Raw genomic sequence first — 22113 nt, 5'->3', positions numbered from 1 at the left:
TTGATACTTTTTCCCCCTACCATCTCCCCAGGTCCAAAGTTCAATCCTTTTGTTGCACTAATAAAGACCGTAAAGACCGCAATAAGAAAGTAATGTTTGACAATTTATGCTTCAAAGTACAACAGATAAACTATGAGGTTTAAAGATTTCCATGAGAGAAAGGGCCAGACCAGTATCCAATTGAACTGATTATTTTATTATTTAGCAACAGACCTTTTTATAAACAAAACGTAAATACAAACAAAACTAGGATACCAGCCCTACACTTGAATACGTCAGTGGGCTGCACACTAGGAAATACATCACTTGGGTGGGCACTCAGAGAATAAATCACTGGGTGGACAAAATATTACTCACCGTTGAGGCAAGGTGAGTCTGATGACTTTGATGGGGATTCCACTCAATGGCAAAGCAGTCCCATTTACTTTGCCTTGTTATCTTACCACCAATACATGAATGACCTTGTGTCAAGTCATATAGAGCTAGTCCACCACGCCTAAAAAGATTTGGTAACAATACGTAAATTAGACAAAAAACAAATACTCAGGAAGAAGGACATATCATAATCAAACCAAATCAGCTCTAGGGTTCTTAGTTCCCAACAATTTTGTGCTAAATCACAAATGCACCCGGCACACTTGCTTAGTTCACACATGTTAGTCAGTGCATTCTTAATTAAATAATGCATGTCATCAAAATGTGGCCATCTGGATTCTAGATGAACGGACATGTCCTATTAATCTAAACATGAATCGACCGACAAAAATTGTTGGTGTGTGCTTGCTAAACATTTGAAGTTTTTCTTAATGAGCATTATAATGACTTACCCAGGTAAAGCTACAAGCTGTCCTGTATAATCAATTGCAAAAACTTGCACCTGCAAGGAAATGAGAAGGTTAAGTTCAGGTATATTCATGAAGACACATTTTTATTTAGTTCACACTCATGTAAATGCTTTTTAATAGTAGTAGACAGAAAATTTAGACTATCAAGTCAAGCAACTTAATGAATAACACAATCCTATGCGAGGAAAAACTATTTGGTGCTGTTAATTCTGCACAGCTTTAACCTAATCAGATTACCAGTTCTTTTGCAGTTATTTGTTTGAAATCAATGCCGGATTACCAAAGGGGCAACAGGGGCAATTGACCCTAGCCTAAAAAAATTGAAAGATATCCTCTCCCCTCTTCCGCCCCCGTTTCTAATTTCAGCGGCGGTCATGTTTATATGTTATCATCTAGTGCATTTGCATTCAAAGCCTCTGGAGGAGAGAGGGTGGTCCCTTCCTCTGAGCTTTAATCATACTCTGATCATGAAGGGGAGATCCACCTACAAATTATTCATATTTTTGTGAGCTGTGACCAGGCCTAGAAAGATTAATCCGGCAACCCCACATACTCTTTTTTGAAAAAATACAATATCATTCAAGCTATTAGCTTTAGAAATACATGTAGGATAATCCTCCAATACTGCTTGCTCAGTTGCTCTCACCGGCCATTCTGTAAAGGAATAGCTTTCTATTTCCCGAGCCATTCTTGTGACAACCAAAACAATTTTTTATCTAAATACAATGCATGTGGGTTTAAAAATTTAGATACCATATTAACGTTTATGTAGAATTAAAAAAATTAGGAGGAGCAGTAATTAGCGTATTTATAAATGGTATAACCTAGGAACCTACTCTGCCTAGTGGCTTTCACCAAGCTTCTATTCGTCAATCCTTACGTTACCCACCTTGGTTAGTCTTCACCACTGGTCTTTATCCGACTTGCTAAAATTCTTGTGTGAAATTTCGCCTTGTTGGGACTTGGGCCATCGTCACTCGTCAGGACGGAACTTTTAATTACTTTCAGTCTTTCAGATTGTGGCCATATTGTCATCCTGATTTGACAGTAGCTTACATGAAGTTGACTCACTTGACCATATGAAAAAAAAAAGGTACTCAAAAAGTACGGCCAGTGACCTTTTCAACGGCAAGTGTGGTATTTTATTCCCAGTCTCGGGATTTTCTGTAGCAGTAGAAATTTTATTTTAAAATGTAACTTTTGAAACGATGCAGGGATGACATCTGGACGGAGATCTTTATTAGAAGTGACAACTTTCAGTTCATGTTGATTTTGGTTTTTATCGTCATTAAAAACACCGTGATCTCAATTTTCATTTCGCATTTGAGGACGATTGAATATAGAAACAAAGGGAAGAAGCATTGAAGAACGCGTAATCGACCTCGTACAGTTTGCAACTTTCTGTGCATCCCTGGGTACGTAGTTACTTTCTGTATGCTTTCCAACGAGAAATCACTTGAAGGTAGAAATGTTAGCAAAAGATGTATACAGGAGCGCCGAACAAAGTATTAGGCAAGCTGAATTTCACATGCGCAACTATGCTTGCCACCAAGGGAGAGATTTTGAATCGTTCACATCATATAGATGCTCTTACTTGGTTTATGTTAAAAAAATATTTCACTCGAGGCAGTAGTAGCAAAATCGAAAAGTTCGTCTGGCCCCACGTTTTGCCGGTTAAAAGTATAATAACGGGACGTCATAAAAGTTATTTGCCCTAAAATATTTTTTTCAGAATTGGATCTAAAATGACCGCCAAGGAGCTCAATTATTGGACAAATATATATGGCCGGTTTTCCACGAGCAATATTTTTCGCGCGAAGCAACATTTTACTTTTGTTTCAGAGCTCTTAGTCGCTCAAATACAATAAAGTCGCTTTGCACGAAAAATATCGCTATATGGGAAACCGGCTTATGACCGTACCGTCTGAACGAAATAATAAAGATTAATATTACCTTCGATACAGCGTAGGACGCGCCAGCAGAATCATAACCCGAATTAGGCATGTGCAGCCTAGATTCTGCTGGCCCATCTCGATTACGACTTAAATGACGAAATATGAACTGTTAGGTTTGGATAATTTGAAATTCCCAGTTTAGCAAAAGAGTAGCAACGATCCCACATTTTACATCAATAGTATAAGAATTCGTGTAATAAAATAACCATATTATATAATACTTTTATCGTCAATATTTGTTAGGACAGTGAAAACGACCATTCAGTGAAAATGGCGTGCGTACTGTCATGCGAATAGTCCCAGACGAGCGGTTTTGGCGGAGAGAAATGTATGTAAGACGAAAACAACTGGCTTTGGACATCCACGAAGATCTAGTTCCTGGAAGAAAAACATCACAACTTTGTTTATACATCACAATGATTTACACATAAAAATTTCATTCCGTTTTCGACGAAATTTGACATACCTGTTCTCCTTCATCTCCACCAAAATCAAGCCAGAGCAAGCGTTGTCCGTCATCGGCAGACATCTTTAAACGATCAAACGGGAAGGACCATAAAATCTGGGACTTTCCTGAAGAATCTATTCCTGACCTCGCGTCAGTTAGGGTGAAACCATTCTCATAATGAATTGTAAGACGAGTTTCCTGATTGTGCCACGTCACCGCTACAAGATATTGAAAAAACAGTTATTCCATTCAACATGCGGGTGTTTATTGTAAGGAAGAAATAGTGACGGACGGGTCGGTTTTAACTATGAAAACGAGTTGGTTTTACAAAAAAAAAACAAGTTGCTTTTACCCATGAAAACAAGTTGGTTTTACCCATGAAAACAAGTTGGTTTTACCCATGAAAACGAGTTAGTTTCAATCATGAAAACGAGTCGGTTTTAACCATGACAACGAATGGATTTTACCCATAAAAACGAGTTGGTTTTAACTATGCAATCAAGTTGGTTTTAATTAGGAAAACGAGTTGGTTTTACCAATGAAAACGAGTGGGTTTTACCCATAAAAACGAGTTGGTTTTAACTATGCAATCAAGTTGGTTTTAATTACAAAAACAAATTGGTTTAACCTAATGTAGTAATGAAAAAGACAAGTTTGTTCTACTATTGAAAAAGGTTTATTCCTTGTGCTTTAATAGATGCAAACGAGCAAATACTTATGATGATCAGCGGATTGTAAAGACGCCTTTCCCATCCGTACAATCATAACTTACCCACACACTCAAGCATCAAAAGAAAAAACACTTCAAACCACAGTTAGTGTAAACAAATAACTTAACTCATCATAAGTAAATACTATAGTAACAAAGAGCGACTTACAGTATCTTAAAAAGACGACTTAATGACGTTAACAACTCACCACAATTTATTTCTTTGATTAAAGCAGCCGCGCTGTGGGCTCCTTCAATAATACTACGACACCAATGAGCCAGTTCACGCGGTGTTTCCGCTCGAAATAGATGAGCTTCCACACCTTTCCGTGAGCCTGTTCTTGTTCCAAACGTCAAATCTGGTGAATTCAAGCGTTCTGATGAGGTTCCAGTTGAGTTCACTAATCTAAAAAAATAATTTCATATTCGATGACCGTAACGTAACAACTTTTTTGGCATTTCGTATAGTAGCTAAAAGCCTTGCCTCATGTAATAAAAAGAAACGGCTGCTATTCACAATAATATGGACACTTTGTCTGGAAAAGATAGTTTGTTGACAATTCGTCACTATATATATATAGATAAAGCTGGAAAAACATCATCTATCAAAAAGACGAATGCGCATAACGATACTAAAAAGCTATTGCGGATATAAGGAAGAATATACAATATTACCAACGGAAGAACTACAAAACTCATTCCTTTTTTGTTCAGGACTGGATTAATGCGAAAAGGTCTTTTCTAGCCACAAATCTTTACTTAACGAAACGTTACATATCTTACACCACACACAGGAAAAACGATCACATTTTTAAATTACAGTATTAGTTTGTGGGTACATCACGTGGCTTGTAGCTATATTTATTTATGCAGAGTAAAATTTCGGGGCGTTCATCGATACGCGCTATTCAATTGACTATAGATCTGATAAAATCACTATACAGTAAGTGACTAGGGTTAACGGAGCGAAGCTTTACAGAAATAAATATCATACGTGTTGTTCCTACAAACTGATAATGCAAATTGCTGTTTGCCATGCAAAATTACAAAATTATACCTTGCAAGGCATCCGAAATATCGCCCGGCGATGTTATCTCACGTGCTCTTTGTTGGTTACTTCAAAGGCTCTTCCGTCCCCCTCAAAACATGCAATTTAGATCTTGACCGCAGACTACTGACTACGACGGTAATCGTTTAGCGTAATACAGGCAATTATTCATACAAGTCTTCTTAAATTTTGATATTCTGAATGGTTTTATATGTTGTTGATATTGTGTTTTCCAAATAATCTCTTTTGCAACTTATCTCGGTCAATTCGTTTAGCAACTAATCTCGGTCGCGTCAATTCGTCAAGAGAGCATACATCTAAACATTTAATATTACACGAATTCGGTTTTATTTGAGGTTTTAACGGTCCATGTTCGTTGTTTGTAATCCTAAATCGCTACTGTCTCAGTAGTGGCAGTGGACTTGGTACCTGGTGAAGTGAGTTTGAAGCGAATGAACAACGCTTGGAAGGTTTTGAAAGCAAGAGGAAACATATGTATACATGCATGGTTAGCAGGTTGCCATCTTCTAACCATGCATGCATATCTCTCCTTAAAACCAAAAAACTTACACTAGCATTAAAATGTATCACTTCACCGCTTAGTGTTATCAGCCAATTAGTCTTCATACATGTTCACAATGTGTGTTTCCAGGCGTATCCACAAACAAACAAGGCCGCTTTCCGCCCAACCTTGCAAGGTTGATTGATTGCTTTCGTACGTGCGTGCGTAAGGGCGTGGAAAAGTTTCAGGGAACGTTCAGTTTAATTACTTTTAAATACCTTAGGGCTCATCGCACGAACACATGAAACAATACAGAAATACAGAATACTGCCTCTACTAGTTTTGCAATGATTAAAATTTACAGTATGTGATTTCAACTTTTCACAGGTATAAAAGCTACTACAAACAAATTACTTGAATGATAAAATATCCATGGGCCTTCAAAGCTGACCGCAGGAGGACTATAGCAACTCAGCATTGACATTCAGTTTATAACTTGTGCAGACTAAACTGACTGTAAGCAAATAATTTCAAGGTGTGGTTGCTTAAGTCTGACTGAGTTATAAAAGGGTTTGCAAACTTTTCATATATTTTCATACATAAATTGAAAAATAAGCAGTGACAAATCTCATGTCTTTTTAGTAAATTATGTGTTATTGCTTCAAAGGGTAAAATACCACACAGATTAAATACCTAACTAGATAGATGACAAAAGTAGGGCATATTTCAGCAAAACAAATTATTAAGACTAAAGCAAAGCAATCTTTACCTGGTTGCTAACAATGGATGACTCATAAAAGGTGATGCCCATTCCTCTAATGTGAATGCAACAGCATCATATAGTAACATATCTTTATCTGTTAATGCCAAAAAAACTGGCTTCCATTCCGGTTTAGGGCTGTCGCCGCCAACATAAACTTGCTCACTAAGCCAGCCCATAGTGTGTATTTCCCTATTGCCTGGTGACCCACTTAGTATGACATTAGCTTCATCTATCGCTGTAAATACAAGAGAAACACAAGTTAGTGCCAGTTAAAATTTATGCCCAGATTAAGAAACAAGTATTTTGGTTACTTGTATAGTTGTATATAAGCATCTTTCATGGTGCGGAGCAGCGAATTTATATTCGTTCACAATTTAACTTGTGATAGCTTAATACAATTTGCTTCATAATTTATACTTTTGGTCTGATAACAGTCAAATTTTAGGTACTTGTTCTGTACTCAGAGTTAGGTGACTGTCTATCTATCAACAGTATTCCTTTATCTAGAGTTTACCCACAGCAAAGAATGATTGGTTAGTCTATGACCCTTTTCCTTATGCATACCTATCTATTTCACAGAGGGGATTCAACTTTCACAATGGTGCATCCTATACTTTCCAGGCCCACGCCTCTGTGTATATCACCACCTAATTTGACTACACGTATGTATTCCCATTATCTATCATTTGACCACACATATATATTTCCATTAACTATCTTCAGCCTACAATAGGTGGGATTTACAGATAAATATGTGACATCATAGAGTATATAAATGAAACATTACTTTCTATTAAACAGCTGGCAATACACTTAGTTACACTCACTGAAGTGTTTTTAATACTTGGTCTAACAAGTCATGGAAAAGTATATATTGCCAGTGAGACCATGTTTACACAGGAACAGATGAATTTATGCCTATGCTTGAGTTCTTAGGTTCATTTGTTTACAACAGACAAATAGGATTAATATTTGACTGTTATTTGTTTAAACAAGGAACTAAAAGAATTCAAGCACTGCTTCAAATTCCTCAAGTCTTTCGTGAATATAGTCCTAATCAGATTGAGTTAATCGGTTACTACGAAACATATAAATCACAGACATACGTTCGGAATGAAAAGACTATACAAATTCTGAAAAATTTATGAGGTTAAAATTGAGGTTTTCGTCCAAACATGTATGTTTTTAAAAAACAGATGGGCTCGTGCATTGCATACCGACTGCCTAGCATTCTTCATTAACATAACATAAAGTGAAATCCGAATTCCGCGGGAGAAAATCACAGGCTGTGAGTGTGTAAAAACATGGCTTTAATTTTTATAAATAAACTGCTCGCGAACTTACCAGGTTCTATGAGGCGTGAAACATTAGTATGAATAACACTGTACCATTGCTGGGCAGATGCTGCGTCGTTACATCTCAATATGCATGCAGATCTGCCATCTGAACTAAAAATTTCAAAACTTCGTCCTTCTGCACCTTGAACCTTCGCAGGAATGTACCTCGACACATAGGAAAGTTTCAAATTTATGGATTTTATTTCGGGCCAATTTTGAGGCGGCGAGCTCACAGCATTGCTCGTGCTAGACTCGCTACTTTTAGAGCCACGAAAATACGGTGTAACTTCTTTGAGATATTTCACAGTCAAGTCAACTTCGCGACCGGCCTGCTTGAGCGCGCGTACGGCTTCATCGTGCGTTGCATTCCGCAAGTCTTCTTGATTGACAGCCAAAATAGCATCCCCAACGTACAGGGCATCTGTCTGATCTGCTGCTAGTCCCTTGAAGATTTTTGAAATGAGAATGGGCATTTTGTTCTCTTTGCCACCTTTTATTGATATACCTAGGCCGCCCACTTCTTGTTTGATCACACGAACTTTGCGAACTTGATTTAAAATTGATTCGGGAGGGATCTTCTCGTCGGGTAAGCCTACCGTGTCGCCATCTTTTGACGATAAACTACTTGAATTTGATGATTTTGAAGAGTCTTCTGCGTTGAGAGTGAGAGTCTCTTCGTCCAAGGTGACAAACACACGTCTCCAGCCATCTTTTGTGTAGTAATCAAGCAATCCCGATCGCGACGAGGCAGCCATAACTTACATTCTATTTACTATACTTTATTCACTTCACGTTCGCCTTCAACAACCTCGTCCCCAACCTCCTCTGGGCGGCGGCGAGGGGGGAACTTTATACCCAACATGTACTTTGTTCCGGTACTACTTATGTTGATTTTTGGGATAGTTGTTTTTGCAAATTGTTTTCTGTGAACCTGTTTGAAAGCAAGTCTTCGTATTAAGAAGAGCAGGTAATCTACTTTGAGCGTGAGTAATCATGCCATATAGTTTGGTTGTTTAAAGAAAAATGACGGGTGAATTCATTCATTCCCCAGGGGACCTAATATTAATCTGTGATCTGTGTCTGTGCCCCAACATTAAGCTTTCGCATATGTTTTCATGGAATATGTATCAAATTATAGGAAACACCTTCTCGGAACCGTCAGGGCATGGTCGGAAAGTTCCTAATTGGCAAATTATTTTCAAATCTTAATTTTTACAGTGTACTGTGTACAGACACTAAGCTTTGTATTTCAAGCTGAAAGTGAACCAGTTTCCGGCTGTCAGCCAGGGTGGAACGAAAACATCGATGTTGTTTTTTCGCTTTCAAAGGCAGGAAAAGGGGAGAAATTTCCTTGCATAGACACTTCTGCATTCACCAATACTGAGAAATATTTGCAAGACTTTAGGAGTTCACTTTGTCTATGATTTATCTTTGTGAGATAATTGTTGTTACTGCATGGGGTAATTGGGGTTGGTTGGCCACCCAACGTTTTACATATGTGAGCTTATTATATTTAACGATGAGTTTATTATTTTTTATAGAGTAAAAAATGCTGTCATTATCAGATGCTGCACAACTTGAATCACTTGGTGACAAAGCCGTCGCTCGATTCAAGCCATGGTGGGAGGTTCTTACATTTTACAGCCTGAATGGCCTGTTGATGGCAGTTCTGTTTGCATTGGCAGGCATTACCATTTCTGGTACCTATAACATCTGGTGTTTTCCAGAGGGAAATAATACTAATTTGGATTATACAGTGATGAATTATGCCAGCTCCCGATGCTCAAGAATATTTGAAGGAGACTATCTGATATATTTCCCATATTGGATGTTCTTGGAGTGGAGCATATTCTTTGTCATCCATTTGCTATGGTTTAAATTGCCTGCAACATTTTTCTTATTCCAACAACTATCGGATGTGTTTGCTGAATTCAGTGCTATAAAACCTGTTGAATACAACACTGAAAAACGAATTTCAAGAGGTACTGTACTGTAATGTTTTATAAAATCAGGCTTATGACACCAAAATACTTGTTTAATTTAGCCTAATTATATTAAATCTCAAGTTTAAATTTTTACATGTCACTACTTGTAAAACCTGAAAAACCTGTAGATTCAACTACGTGGGGCCAGTTGTATAAGACTAATTAACTTTTAACTCTAGTTAAGGACAGAATTGGCCAATGAGAGATGTGTATTTCTGAGTTAACTAGGATTTAACTATGCAAAATGTAGTTAAACAGTTTTATACAACCGGTTCCAGGACAACTACCCTCTAACTAGTGTAGTTAATTTTTTTTTTGGCTGATTCCAGAGTAAAGACCACATTAGGCTCCATAAGATTAAGATTTCTTTACTTCCTTTTTTGTTAAAATGGATAGTTCAATGTCTTTTTATTGTTTAGGTAATGCTGGTTTGAGCAGCAAATTGACTGGTCTTCATCTGAGACAAAACAAGGAAACCAAACAAAAAGTCAGAAATCTGGTTGACCGCCTCCTGGAAATAGTCCAAGAAAACAACCATTTAGTGTTTATGTACACTGTGAAGGCAATCTTTCTCTGTGTTTCGAATGCTGTTGTGACTGTTGTGTTAGTTTTGTGGCTCTATGGTCGACAATGGCATGCATCATTCCCCTGTGATCTATCCAATCACATCCCTCTCATATACGAGTATTTAACATGCTCACTTCCTGCAGCACCCTTTCTTTATGGATTGATGATCTGCAACATTATACTTGCTTTTTGCATTTGTGTTTGCAATATCTTCGCGCTAAAGTGGGTGATAACATTTCGATTATCCACGTACTCGCATTACAAGAGCGCTTTCCAAAAATGGACGTCGTTCGTCGATAAAAAGGGGTTTTTGGATTTCTGTTTTTGCCTGGATTTGACCAGCTGTACTAGCAAAGATGGTAAAATACTGGGAGATACCATCTACTCCAGTCTAAAGCTCTACCAGAAATCCGATAAACATACGTCACACGTAGAACTTATACAGGAGATCAATAAAAAAGCAAGTTTTTCGTCCATGTTTCACCAAGGAGAGGTGATAGCCACTGAGCTAGGACTGAAAATTTTGGAAGGTAATGTGTCGGATGATTGTCTGTTTAATGCTATAGCAAAGGTAAATGGCATTGAAACGGAAAACGTTTTCGATGCAATCGTCCACGAATTGACAACTAAGATGCACGTTTACAAGGACCTCGTTGACCTCGATCTGAATTGTCCCGGCTTTGAGGAGTGCGTTGGATTGATACGATCAGAAAAGAAGACCCCAAAAGAATTTTATCATTTTGCACTAATGGCTGCATGTAATGCGTTCAGTGTTGATATTCTTGTCCTCAGTACTGGCGCTAAGTGTTGGCATTACAAGGCAACCGACAATGGCGACACGGCTTCATCTACGCCGACTAAATATTTGTTCTTCATCCATCCAAACTATTACACGGCCGTTATAGAGGAGGTGAATGAAGAAGACAAGAGAGATAAGAGACGGTCGTTTATCTCTGATCCTGACTATCGCAAACAGCTTCAAAATCAATCCCGTACCTCTTGGGAAGATGTTGGAAAACGCAAATACCAAAAGACAATGAAAGATTTGAATCCTGAAATCCTGTCTTATGGAAAAGCTACCGTTCCACCAACCAAAGCGCCGACCAATATTTTGGCTGATTTATTCAATGAAACTGGGAAAAAGATTTCCAGACAGATTTTGAACAAAATTTACATTCCTGGTTTAACCAACCAGCAGCACTAAAATGAAACAAAATGTTTTCCTTATTCTTAAAATTTTGTTTGGATGTCTGACCAGCTGATCGTTTACAACAACGAAGTTTTTAACTTGTTCCTCTTTCCATCTTTCAAAAGGCCTGGGACTAGTTCGTATAAAGTAATTTTACAAAAATCTTGGGTAACTAAAAATAACGCGATCTGTTAAAAACATTTATGCCATGTTCACAGTCTTGACACCAAATCGAACGAAACGTTCACAAGTTCACAAGTCAATATTTGTGTATTTTTTGCGAAAATACACAAATATATAGCGAGTTTTACTCTCTGTAATTTGTTCTAAAAAAATTTGTCACACAAAATAGCTTTGAGTGGTTATTTAGAGCTTGATGAGATGGACTGACTGGAAAGATCATTAGAGAGCTTTAGCAATGACTACGAGTACGAGATTCGTCATTCTCGCGCGTTGTTTGCTTACGCCATCAGCCGAAACTCGTAGTCGCTGAGCTTTCGAGTACGAACTTTATCAAAAAACTGGTACTCAAAAGCTCAACGACTACGAGTTTTTCTGATGGCGTTGGCAAACAAGGCACGAGAGTGACGAATCTCGTACTCGTAGTCGTAATCGTAGTCACTGCTAAAGCTCCCTATTGTTTGTAAGAAAGCTGTGGCCGCACGGGAATTATGGGAAGCGAGGTGCCAAATAGCGCGCACAGGTGAGGGACTGTGGAAGAGTCAGTACATAGTATAGGTCAGTAACGCGAACAAATAAAAGAAGAAAGCGTATCTACTTTTTCGCGACGAATTTTTTCGCAAACCAGTCACATCACCGGATTTCAGATATCGCTTTGCGTCGTGCGAATAAATTCGGCTATTGGAAAACGGGCTTAAGAAACACGTTGGTCGTTGTCATGGAGGACATGAGAGATATGATTTTTAGAGCACGCCACGTACTATTGAGCGGCTTACCCTCTTGGGCGATAGTTAACAAATGGCGCAAGCTAAAATCACGACTAACGTGATATTTAAGTGTTTAAGTAAGAGGTGTGAAATGTGAATGTGTATTCAGGTAATTGCACTCATGAAGCCCCGGGTTAACGGACCGAAAGCTTTGCAGTATTAAATACTTACGGGGGTACCTACAAGCTAAATTACTTATCGATTATCAGCATGCAAACATTCAAGAATATTAACAGTAGGTTGGTTGTAAAACGCCTCACAAAAATCACAACTCACCAGGTTACCACCCTGTATGGGTTTGCTCTTTCTCATGCACTAAAAGAGACTATCTATCTATAAGAATTCTGATTTATACAAATGAATAAAAGCTTAGTCAGAACTTCAAACATTGATTGTCCTTTTAAATCAATCCGAACTGATTTATTAAATCCATTGGTAAGAGATACAAATACCAATTTGACTAAAAAAATGGCGTCTCATCTTTTGTCCTAGTAATGTATTTGGCACATTGATTGTCTCAAAAATTTGCTAATTTTGCTTTTAATATACAGCCTAACAAATATAACAAGAGCATATTTAATGCCTGTTGAAAATCTCCAAACAATTCCACAATCTCACACTCTGGGACTCTATACCTATCATTCTACAATGATTTATTCAGAATTCAACACTTTACAACAAGCTCTATGGTACTGTCTAACCACGATACTATAATTCGCGATCTAATACACAACACTACAACAATGATTTTAACCTAAATTTATAATAACAAAACAGGATGCTTTACTATTCAATCATGCAATTTAGACTACACCATAAGTTGTATGCAATTATTACTCTGACGGATGTAAAAGAGGGCCTATGCAACAATCGTCATTCATATTGTTCAGGGTGTCACGTTTGTACGTGTGTTCACACGTTCACATACGCCAGGGTACGAATCGTATACGACAAATCGCGTAGCGTTAATGCGCCTTTACAAGACTATATAAGATGTTTTTCTGTAGTTTTAGCTCCGCTACAAACCGATTACGTTATTACGGACCTTAAGATACGCCAAATCTACAACGCGGACGTGAAGTAAAACTGCCTTCATTTGATAAAAATTTTGGGCTCTATGTGGTAAACAACGACATGCAGAGCCAACTCATTCCCGGCGTGTGTTTTTGTGGCAATAACGAGAGCTGTATGTAAACTGGGTTCTTAACATGTCACGCATCTGCCGTCGCAGATTTGGTGTTCCTTAAGGTCCCTATTATGTGGGCCGCTGTTTCTGCGGTTGCTACTACGTTATATACCTCAAAATTTATATCAGTTTCCTATGCTATATGATACTATCCCTATGCATGCAATTTCTACTACACTTTTACTATACAGTATCATTTAAGTGAGAGCCTAATTTCTGCAACAATGTCTTTTGCAGCCACAGGAACATACCATTTAGCAAAACAGTTTACAGCCATCACTCTCCAGAGCTGCATCTCTTAAACATTTAGCACCTTCAGCTGTTAAACCATTGTCACTTACATATAGCTCAGTAAGTTTACAGTTGTCACTTTTCAGAGCATCACTTAAATATTTAGCACCTTCAGCTGTTAAACCATTGCTACTTACATATAGCTCAGTAAGTTTACAGTTGTCACTTTTCAGAGCATCGCTTAAATATTTAGCACCTTCAGCTGTTAAACCATTGCTACTTACATCTAGCTCAGTAAGTTTACAGTTGTCATCCTCAAGAGCCTCACTTAAATATTTAGCACCTTTATATGTGAAAACATTATCATGGACATCTAGCTTAGTAAGTTTACAGTTATGACTCTTCAGAGCATTACCTAAATACTCAGCACCTTTATCTGTAAACATATTGTCATGTACATCTAGTTCAGTAAGTTCACAGTTGCGACTCTTCAGAGCATCGCTTAAATATTTAGCACCTTCAGCTGTAAAATAATTACCACTTACATCTAGTTTAGTCAGTTTACTGCTATCACTTTTCAGAGCATCGCTTAAATATTTAGCACCTTCAGCTGTAAAAACATTGTCACTTACATCTAGTTTAGTAAGTTTACAGTTGCGACTCTCCAGGGCATCACTTAAACATTTAGCACTGTCAGCCGCTAAATCATTGCTACTTACATCTAGTTCAGTAAGTTTACAGTTGTCACTCTTCAGAGCCTCACTCAAATATTTAGCACCTTCAAGTGTTAAAGCACTGCCACTTATAACTAATTTGGTAAGTTTACAGCTGTCAGTCTTCAAAGCTTCACTTAAATATTTAACACTGTCAGCTGTTAAATCATTGCTACTTACATCTAGTTTAGTAAGTTTACAGTTGTCACTTTTCAGAGCATCGCTTAAATATTCAGCAGCTTCAGCTGTTAATAAACCATCATTGTAACTTACATTTAGTTCAATAAGTTCACTGTTGCCCCTCGCCAGGCCATGGTTATCTTTCTTCAAAAACTCAGCCAGTTCACGGATAGCAATGTTCGTCATAGTACAACGCTCGATTTCAAGCTTTTTCAAGTTCTTGATGTGGCTTAAAAATTTGAACGAAGCCGTAGTTTCTGCCGGTGCAATATTTAATCCTCTCAAAGCGAATGTTTCATCATCATCAACATCCTCATCATCATCATCATCATCATCATCATCATCATCATCATCATCATCATCATCATCATCATCATCATCTTCTGACGAAAACGACGAAATCATTTCCATGACGCGATCTTCTTGCATTTCCCAAACACATTTTATGACGAGTAAACTTTTGTTATTGCTGTCGTCAATGTATCGCTCCTTTGGCATCCAGTCTTGAAATCTAGATAAAGATCATTATTTTGAGAGAAATTTCACAAGTTTAGGACTATAAAATCAAGGAAACTTCGTAATCGGTGCTCTGAAAACGACAGAGACGGGTCCTAGAAATGGGATTTAGTTCCTGGGGGGATGGGATTTGACTCATTTGACCCTTTTAAAAGCGGCGATTTTTACACTCGGACTGGGATTTCTTATGAAGTGGAATTTCTTTTCGCTTTTAGTGTCCGACTAGCGTACGCGATCACATATTCATGTTAAGGCCGACACAGACCGGACGCGAATTGGCAACGCGGCGCGAATTTTCAACGTTTTTAATTTTTCAAAATCAAAAAAATTTTAAACGATCATAATATTCTTGTATATTGCATAACAATAAAACATTTTAACTGCTCTAGCGTCCATAGTTTCCAAATTTTGCTTCCAGAATTTAGTTTATATGCTTCTGAAAACTCAAAATTCGCGTCGCGTTGCCGCATCGCGTGCGGTCTGTGTCGGCCTTTAACCTTGCCGTTGCGACAAAGCAGCACCAAGTCCGCAATCGCTTGCGTCCTTATATACAACGAAGGGAGCAGAGAAGTCCGGCAGCGACTATATTGCATAGGTGGTATTGCATGGCGTGGTACACAGACGGTCCTTAAGCTCATTGAACGACCTGTCGGCTGATGGCGTTCAGTTAAACTCTGCTTGGTGCTTAGTCATGTGCAGAGTAGCGATATCCGCGAAATTCTTTATAAACCTTCGATAGTAGGACGCCATGCCGATCAGCCCATTAATGCACGAACTTCGGTAAAGGAAGACGGGGTTGCAAAGTCTCGCACCGCTTCAACCTTCGATGGGTCAGGCTCGGTCTCTCGTGCTGATACGATGTCACCAAGGAATTCAATTGATTCTTGAGCGAACTGGCACTCTCCCGTTTGACTTTCAACCCTGCCGCGCGAATACGATTAAATACGTCATTCAAAATTAGCGGTGCTCTTCCCACGTCTCGGAAAAAAATATTATGTCATCAATGAAGACGAGGCACCCCTTCCTTCCCCTTCAAAACATTTCCCATCATGCGCTGAAACGTGGGGACGCGTTGGTTAAACCCTCTGAACATCCACACTCAAAAAATAAATTTTTAATAGAAAATTAATCATACTATCAAAATGACACAACTGTAGTAAAACAGTGCAGAAATGGCTGAATATTAGTGAAAGGCAGAATATTAGTTTTACCTTTTGCATATACATTCTATTATTTCACTGTCTGTAAGTCTTGTTGACCTGATAAGGAATTAAATCTGATAACTGATTTGATACAACTGAAGTAAAATTATAATAGAATAATTTCGTAAATAAGTTAGTACAACGCAGTTGCTTTGGCCTGGGTGCCTGTTAAATTAGTTAATTATTACTAACTGTCTTTCCAGGGAGACATTCATGGGAGTTGTGGCTTCCACCCTTTGAAAAATTTATTGGTAATATATACTTACTTTGAAATGAATTAATTTAATAAGAGGAATTAAGTAAATCCACTCAGTCTTTCAAGTATGCTTGTTTAACCTGAAACTCAGTGTTGTTGTCAAGCAAGCTGAAACTCTAGCCTTACAGCTCCCCTACCCCCCCCCCATCCCTCTTTAGGGTCTGGCTATGTCACATCATATTTCTGGTGACCTCTTATTAAAGATGATCATGGCCCTGGACCAATGAAATTGCTTGGATAAATTGGACTATACACATGCGATGCATACATCAATAAGAAGAAATTGCATAAAATTAAAAAATTAAAAACTTGCTGCGAGCTTTAAAAAATGTCGAACCCTGTATCCTTTTAAAGTCATTCCTTTGAAAATTCAAGAAAAAATTCAAAAGAGAAAGTAAAAGTTTCTATCTTAGTCACTAGGAAAAGGTATGTCCCAAATATTGCTAGGTTAAGGTTAGGTTAAGTTATATGATATTATTTATGAACTGGCTACAACTAGTTATTGCACTTGAAACTAAAATGCAAAATTATTACCTTGATCCTCTAAGTAACCAGTAAATCGGCCGATGATACCACTTGGGATTATTAATTTCTTCACTGTATTCATTTTCTGTTGAACTGATGATATAAAAACAGTCATTCATTACAGATATGAAAAAAGAAAAATGATTATTCTACGCAGAATCATATAAATAAGAATTACCAAAAAATTTTGAAACATTAGCACAATCTGAATTTTCATGTTCATACTAGTTAGCTACCTTTGTACTATGAATTACAATAGCTTTCTTGTCCATTGTTAAAAATCAGTGCACTGAGTTTAATGGTGCAGAGAGTCTTGCTCCAGCACAGCAAAATTATTTTTGTCACAGGTTTCACTTTAACACTCTTGAGTTTTATGATATGGATGATATGAAAGTTTCATAGCTTATTACTTACAGGTTTCATGTTATAAGTTCTACCTTAAATTAATAGTTTGTTTATAACTACATGGTTGTTCCTAAAGGACTGTCCATCCTTAACAAATATTGTTTTGAGTATATGCACAGATAATCTTGAAGAAAGCTGAATTAGCACTGGTATATAACAGATTTGTGTGTTTGCAATTACAGTCTGATTAGCATTGATGATGGTCTGGGCTTATGGACTGAATGCTCTCCAAAACTAAATTCCCTTGGTGTTTCCAAAAACAAAAAGGTTTTAAAAAAATATGTTTGTCACCAATTAGCACAGCTTGCATACATATAGATATCAAAATAAGGCATAATATAATAGAACTTATATGGCTACTAAAGTATTTTGTGCATTTAATTTGAGGAAAATAAGGCATACCTTAACTCTCTCATCCTATCTCCAAGTAACCCAGCTACAAATTGGATCACCAAATGCCACCTGGGTTTATCAATGTGCTCTTCTAGAAATCCTTTAACATTTTCAAGATCATCAACCACATGTAGTGCAGCCAGAAACTCTTGAATTGTAAGATGAAGGAAAGAAAAAATATCCTGACGACCAGTACTGTTCTCCAACTTATTGAAAACACCAGAATCTGATAATCCAGCCATGGATTTATCACTGGATCTATCAAAAATTAACTGATCATTTTCCATTCCATTCATTGCAATTCCCTTCAATTTGCTCAAGTCCTCTTGAAGCTGCTTTGGAAGTTCGGCAGTCAAATAATTTTTGTCTATTGGCTTATTCTTGTTTTTTGAATTGTGTTTTAACAGCAAAATCCTTACAGCTCTCTTGTACAGTTCAGTCATTGTTTTGGGAATTCTCTGGAATCATTCCCCTCATGTTCACCAAAATCAATGCTTTCATTTAATGTCAAGCACATAATTTGGCAATTAACAGGTATGTAACAGAAGCTTATAAGTTCAGGGGAATCCTTGATTATGTTCCACATTTCTGAACTTTTCTGTGTGTCATCACAACAGAATTTTCTAACAAACTCTTCTATTTGTATCTCACTAAAACCCAATATCTCCACTTGTCTATCAAAATTAAGATCTTGGTAGGCACTTCTGCTGTGGGTCGAGATGTGGTTAACACAGTAACTCCAGGCAATAGTTGATTATTCTTCACCAGCTGTTTGAAAATCAGATATATATGAGCAGGTTCATTTAGGCTGTTTACAGTTTTTCCACTAGTTAAATGCTCATCATCTACTTGAAGTTCATCCAAGCCATCAAAAACAAGGATGGTATTACTTGGTTTCTTGCGAATATATTTATATGGTCTCCTGGCCTTGGGCAAATCTACTGCCTTATTGAGACCATGAGCCTGATCTAACATTTCTTGAAGACTTGTTTCTCCCTTGTTAAAATTACGAAATTCAATCAATAGTACAACCTTTTCCTGCCAGAATTCCGGTATTTCGCGTTGTTGTAGACCTTGTTGCCACTCCTGAGATATTTTCTTAGTCAGTATGGTTTTCCCAATACCAGGTCTGCCAACCACAAGAACCGTTCTAGGATGGTCTTCACCAGCTTCTGCTGCTTGAAATAATTCTGTTGTACTGTTGAGGGGTTTGGAATTAGGGGGCTTTTCCAATTGAATATCGTAAATCTCATGTCTACCTTTCATTAATTCTCTTTCAGAATATTTGACACGCTCCCTTCCATCTTGAATTATAACATTGATAAACATTTCATCCAGTTTTCGTTCGTTCCCTCCTAACCCGTCATTCATAGTATATACACCTTGGAATATATTTTCTCGAATCATACAGTTTATATCCTGTTCGTCTGGATTAGTACGTTTTCTTAAAAGGTACACGGTAATGAACTCCTTATCAGTACGGAAAGTGGGTGTCTTCCATGCAGACCACAACAGATAAACAATCTCAACGAGTGTCACTGCATCGACGAGAAAATTTATCGTGATGAAGCCGACAACAACTTGTTGCTTCCCCCCACCAATTGAATAAGTACAGTCCACAAATGAAGAATTCGTAGTTGATATTGTAACGTTCTCATGGAAGGTACTAGTTGTTGCTTTCACATTTGGCAAAGGACATTTAAAATGGGTCGGAAAATTCGACGAGGTTAAGAGAAATGCTGAGAATATGGTCAGTGGTATTATACGACATACGATTAAATGGATTATGTAAGCCATAAATACAAAATAACGACTACTACCTGGATAGGCCACTGGTTCGTCTGGCGATACATCAGAGTGATCAGACAGTGGATGACTTTCTTCTACGCCGCCCACGCTCGTCATTGCGTTTGGGTTATTTGAGAAAATGTCGACTCTACGTTTCACCAGGTAACCGTAGACCACAGAGAGTATAACCACAAGTCCAAAACTTATCACAATCAGGATATTGAGAGGTAATGAGGGTAGAAATTCTTGTCCATATTTAAGAAGACATTGTGTTTCAACGTACTTCCGCTTCGATAGAGTGCTTGTAAAAGACTTGTTTGGATCACATTCTAGACTTGATCTCGACTCGTAATCACTCGCGATTCCAACCAGAACAACGCCAATTGCTACAAACAAAGCAAGAACGACCGAACTATACGTGTTATAACATTTACTTGGAACCAATTTTAAACAGCTATCCATGTCTGTAAAGGGTATTTGATTCCTTGTCAGAAGATGTGACTGATTTAATCACCTGACCACCACCCTGCTGTTATTTGCACCATTTTGCACCAACACCCTCCAGGACTCATATGATTGGTTAATAAAGAAATGACCACCCACGAAATTTATGTATTTGTGATCTCGAGATAAAAACTGGACAAAGGTCTGCATCTCATTCATAGATATATCTCAATAGATATCTCTTATGAAGGCGAGTGATTTTGAGAGTTTTTCTAACTCAAGCAACATTTCCAAGTGTTTGGATCAGGCCATCCAAACACGAGCAACCATTAACTAATTGTTTTATAAAATAACAACAACACAACGTTGTCTTCCAGATTCGATTGTGGTCTGTAGATTTCCGTGTTTGGATGGCCTGATCCAATCATCGAAACACGGGCTTCGAGCCTTCGACCAATCAGAACACCCGTTATATACATGTTATTTAATAAGGTGGTTTTCCACTAGACAGAATTTTTCTGTCAGGTTCGTGTCAATGGTTCATGTGCTTATATAAGAAAAAGAGAATTTCTCCCCGCGCGCAATTAGTTTCCGCCTTGTGGAAAACAGCCTTTAATGGCAAACTGCAGCCAAGTTTCAAGACTGTCTTTGTCGCATAGACTTTTGTCTCCAAACTGTCATGTGCGTATTCTGGGCAAGTAGCAAACATCTGGCTTGTTTAATTCCGTCACCTATACACAGGTTATGCCGCTATGAGTCTATGACTAAACTGAATGGTTCACCACGAAGATGGTAGCTTGGTGCCTTATGGAATTTATGCTGATTTCCTATCACCGGGAAAAATAATGGCACCACACCAGATTGGTTTCCATCACTAAAACTGCAAATGCAAATGTTTGTGTTGGACAATTAACTACAATAGATATTAGGTTGAGATATGGGTTGAGGCATTCAAATAAAGCGACTTGCTTTCAATTGGGTTTATCATAATATTAAGGCAATAGGGTAAGGTAAGGTGATTATGGCAATAAGGTAATATTATTTAACAAAGGCTTGATTTCAATAAAGGGGACTTTTTTGGGACACCCTGTATAACGTTGCATTCAGTTATAATATAGATGTCACCTGAAAAAAGGCGAGCGCGCGGGGGTACTTGGAATTTTTTTTCAAAAGAAGGGGGGGGGTAAAAGTGCTTCCTTTGTACCACCAGTGTTACCTGAACCGTGGTTTTATCCCACGATCTTGGGATTTTTTGAGGCTGTTGGGATTTTCTTGGGATTTTTATTTTTTGAATTAGACCTTAGGATTTTTCTTGGGATATTTTAGAATGCAGAGAAGATAATATATTTCAAAATACTTATTAGATTGGTCAACAGCAAGATCAACGGGATCCCATCGTATCATTAAATATACAAGATAAATATTCTTCTCGATTTTCGACTTAAGCCCCTCTTAACAAGTAGGTTGATTTAGAGTCAATTGATCTAAAATCTACCTATTGCGACATTGCATTGATTTATTTTAACCACAGTTAACTGTACCGGGCTTCGGTTAGCGAATGGCTGAACACTTCGCCCGATCAGGGGACCTGAAAACTAATGAAACAGATCTTGGGATTATTTTGGGGGAAAATAGGGAATCTTGGGATTTTTTGGGAGCTATGTTAGGATTTTTGGGGAAACTGACTTGGCAACACTGTGTACAACAGATGCTGAGATGTTTTATTATCTATTGATCTTAATGCGCTCAGCATATTGAGAAAAGCGACTTTTATACTGGCCGCCCGGCTATTGTTGGTCAGCTTTAAAAATGGATGTAAAAATTGTTACAACAACGGCAATGTCCTCGTTCAGGGGTTGTTTTATTAGGAGGTGATCCAGACCTGGTACCGAGCTAGCTTTCTTTCCTGAGCGAAATTAATCTCGTGTTTATTTAGGAGTGTCGACGAGGTGGATCGTTAAGACAATACGACAAAGCAT

At 37.9% G+C, this 22113-nt stretch overlaps 3 protein-coding genes, 1 long non-coding RNA gene and 1 pseudogene across 5 annotated transcripts; 1 reads left to right on the top strand and 4 right to left on the bottom strand.

Annotated features, from left to right (window-relative positions):
* Positions 1 to 444: 444 nt before the first annotated feature.
* On the bottom strand, positions 445 to 1552 carry LOC114540172. The gene is made up of 3 exons (XR_003689006.1): positions 1492 to 1552; positions 828 to 877; positions 445 to 496 (listed from the first exon to the last, which is right to left on the bottom strand). It is a non-coding gene; the product is annotated as an uncharacterized LOC114540172 (long non-coding RNA).
* Positions 1553 to 2977: 1425 nt separating this feature from the next.
* LOC114540180 (beta-1-syntrophin-like) lies at positions 2978 to 8416 on the bottom strand. Its single transcript, XM_028560454.1, has 5 exons — positions 7615 to 8416; positions 6277 to 6505; positions 4167 to 4363; positions 3267 to 3466; positions 2978 to 3178 (listed from the first exon to the last, which is right to left on the bottom strand). Exons 1-5 carry the CDS (start codon positions 8360 to 8362, stop codon positions 3086 to 3088), a joined length of 1467 nt encoding a protein of 488 aa, XP_028416255.1. The 5' UTR covers positions 8363 to 8416; the 3' UTR covers positions 2978 to 3085.
* A 110-nt stretch (positions 8417 to 8526) lies between these two features.
* Positions 8527 to 11393, top strand: LOC114540176. 2 transcript variants are annotated; one of them, XM_028560451.1, is made up of 3 exons: positions 8527 to 8574; positions 9149 to 9589; positions 10012 to 11393. In XM_028560451.1, the coding sequence occupies exons 2-3, from the start codon at positions 9157 to 9159 to the stop codon at positions 11361 to 11363; spliced, it is 1785 nt and encodes a 594-aa protein (XP_028416252.1). In that variant the 5' UTR covers positions 8527 to 8574; positions 9149 to 9156; the 3' UTR covers positions 11364 to 11393. The 2 variants fall into 2 exon arrangements, with proteins under 2 accessions (XP_028416252.1, XP_028416253.1); XM_028560452.1 differs by having other exon boundaries at positions 8573 to 8590.
* Positions 11394 to 13735: 2342 nt separating this feature from the next.
* LOC114540185 (ribonuclease inhibitor-like) lies at positions 13736 to 14791 on the bottom strand. The gene is made up of 2 exons (XM_028560459.1): positions 14317 to 14791; positions 13736 to 14229 (listed from the first exon to the last, which is right to left on the bottom strand). The coding sequence occupies exons 1-2, from the start codon at positions 14789 to 14791 to the stop codon at positions 13736 to 13738; spliced, it is 969 nt and encodes a 322-aa protein (XP_028416260.1).
* A 2318-nt stretch (positions 14792 to 17109) lies between these two features.
* LOC114540171 lies at positions 17110 to 20203 on the bottom strand (annotated as a pseudogene).
* Between the last annotated feature and the right edge of the window lie 1910 nt (positions 20204 to 22113).

Source organism: Dendronephthya gigantea, unplaced genomic scaffold (genome assembly GCF_004324835.1).
Source record: "Dendronephthya gigantea isolate DGI-Jeju-01 unplaced genomic scaffold, DenGig_1.0 000223F, whole genome shotgun sequence".
Lineage (NCBI taxonomy): Eukaryota > Metazoa > Cnidaria > Anthozoa > Malacalcyonacea > Nephtheidae > Dendronephthya > Dendronephthya gigantea.
Note: the sequence above shows the minus strand (reverse complement) of the source record. Positions and strands in the feature narration are given on the sequence as shown.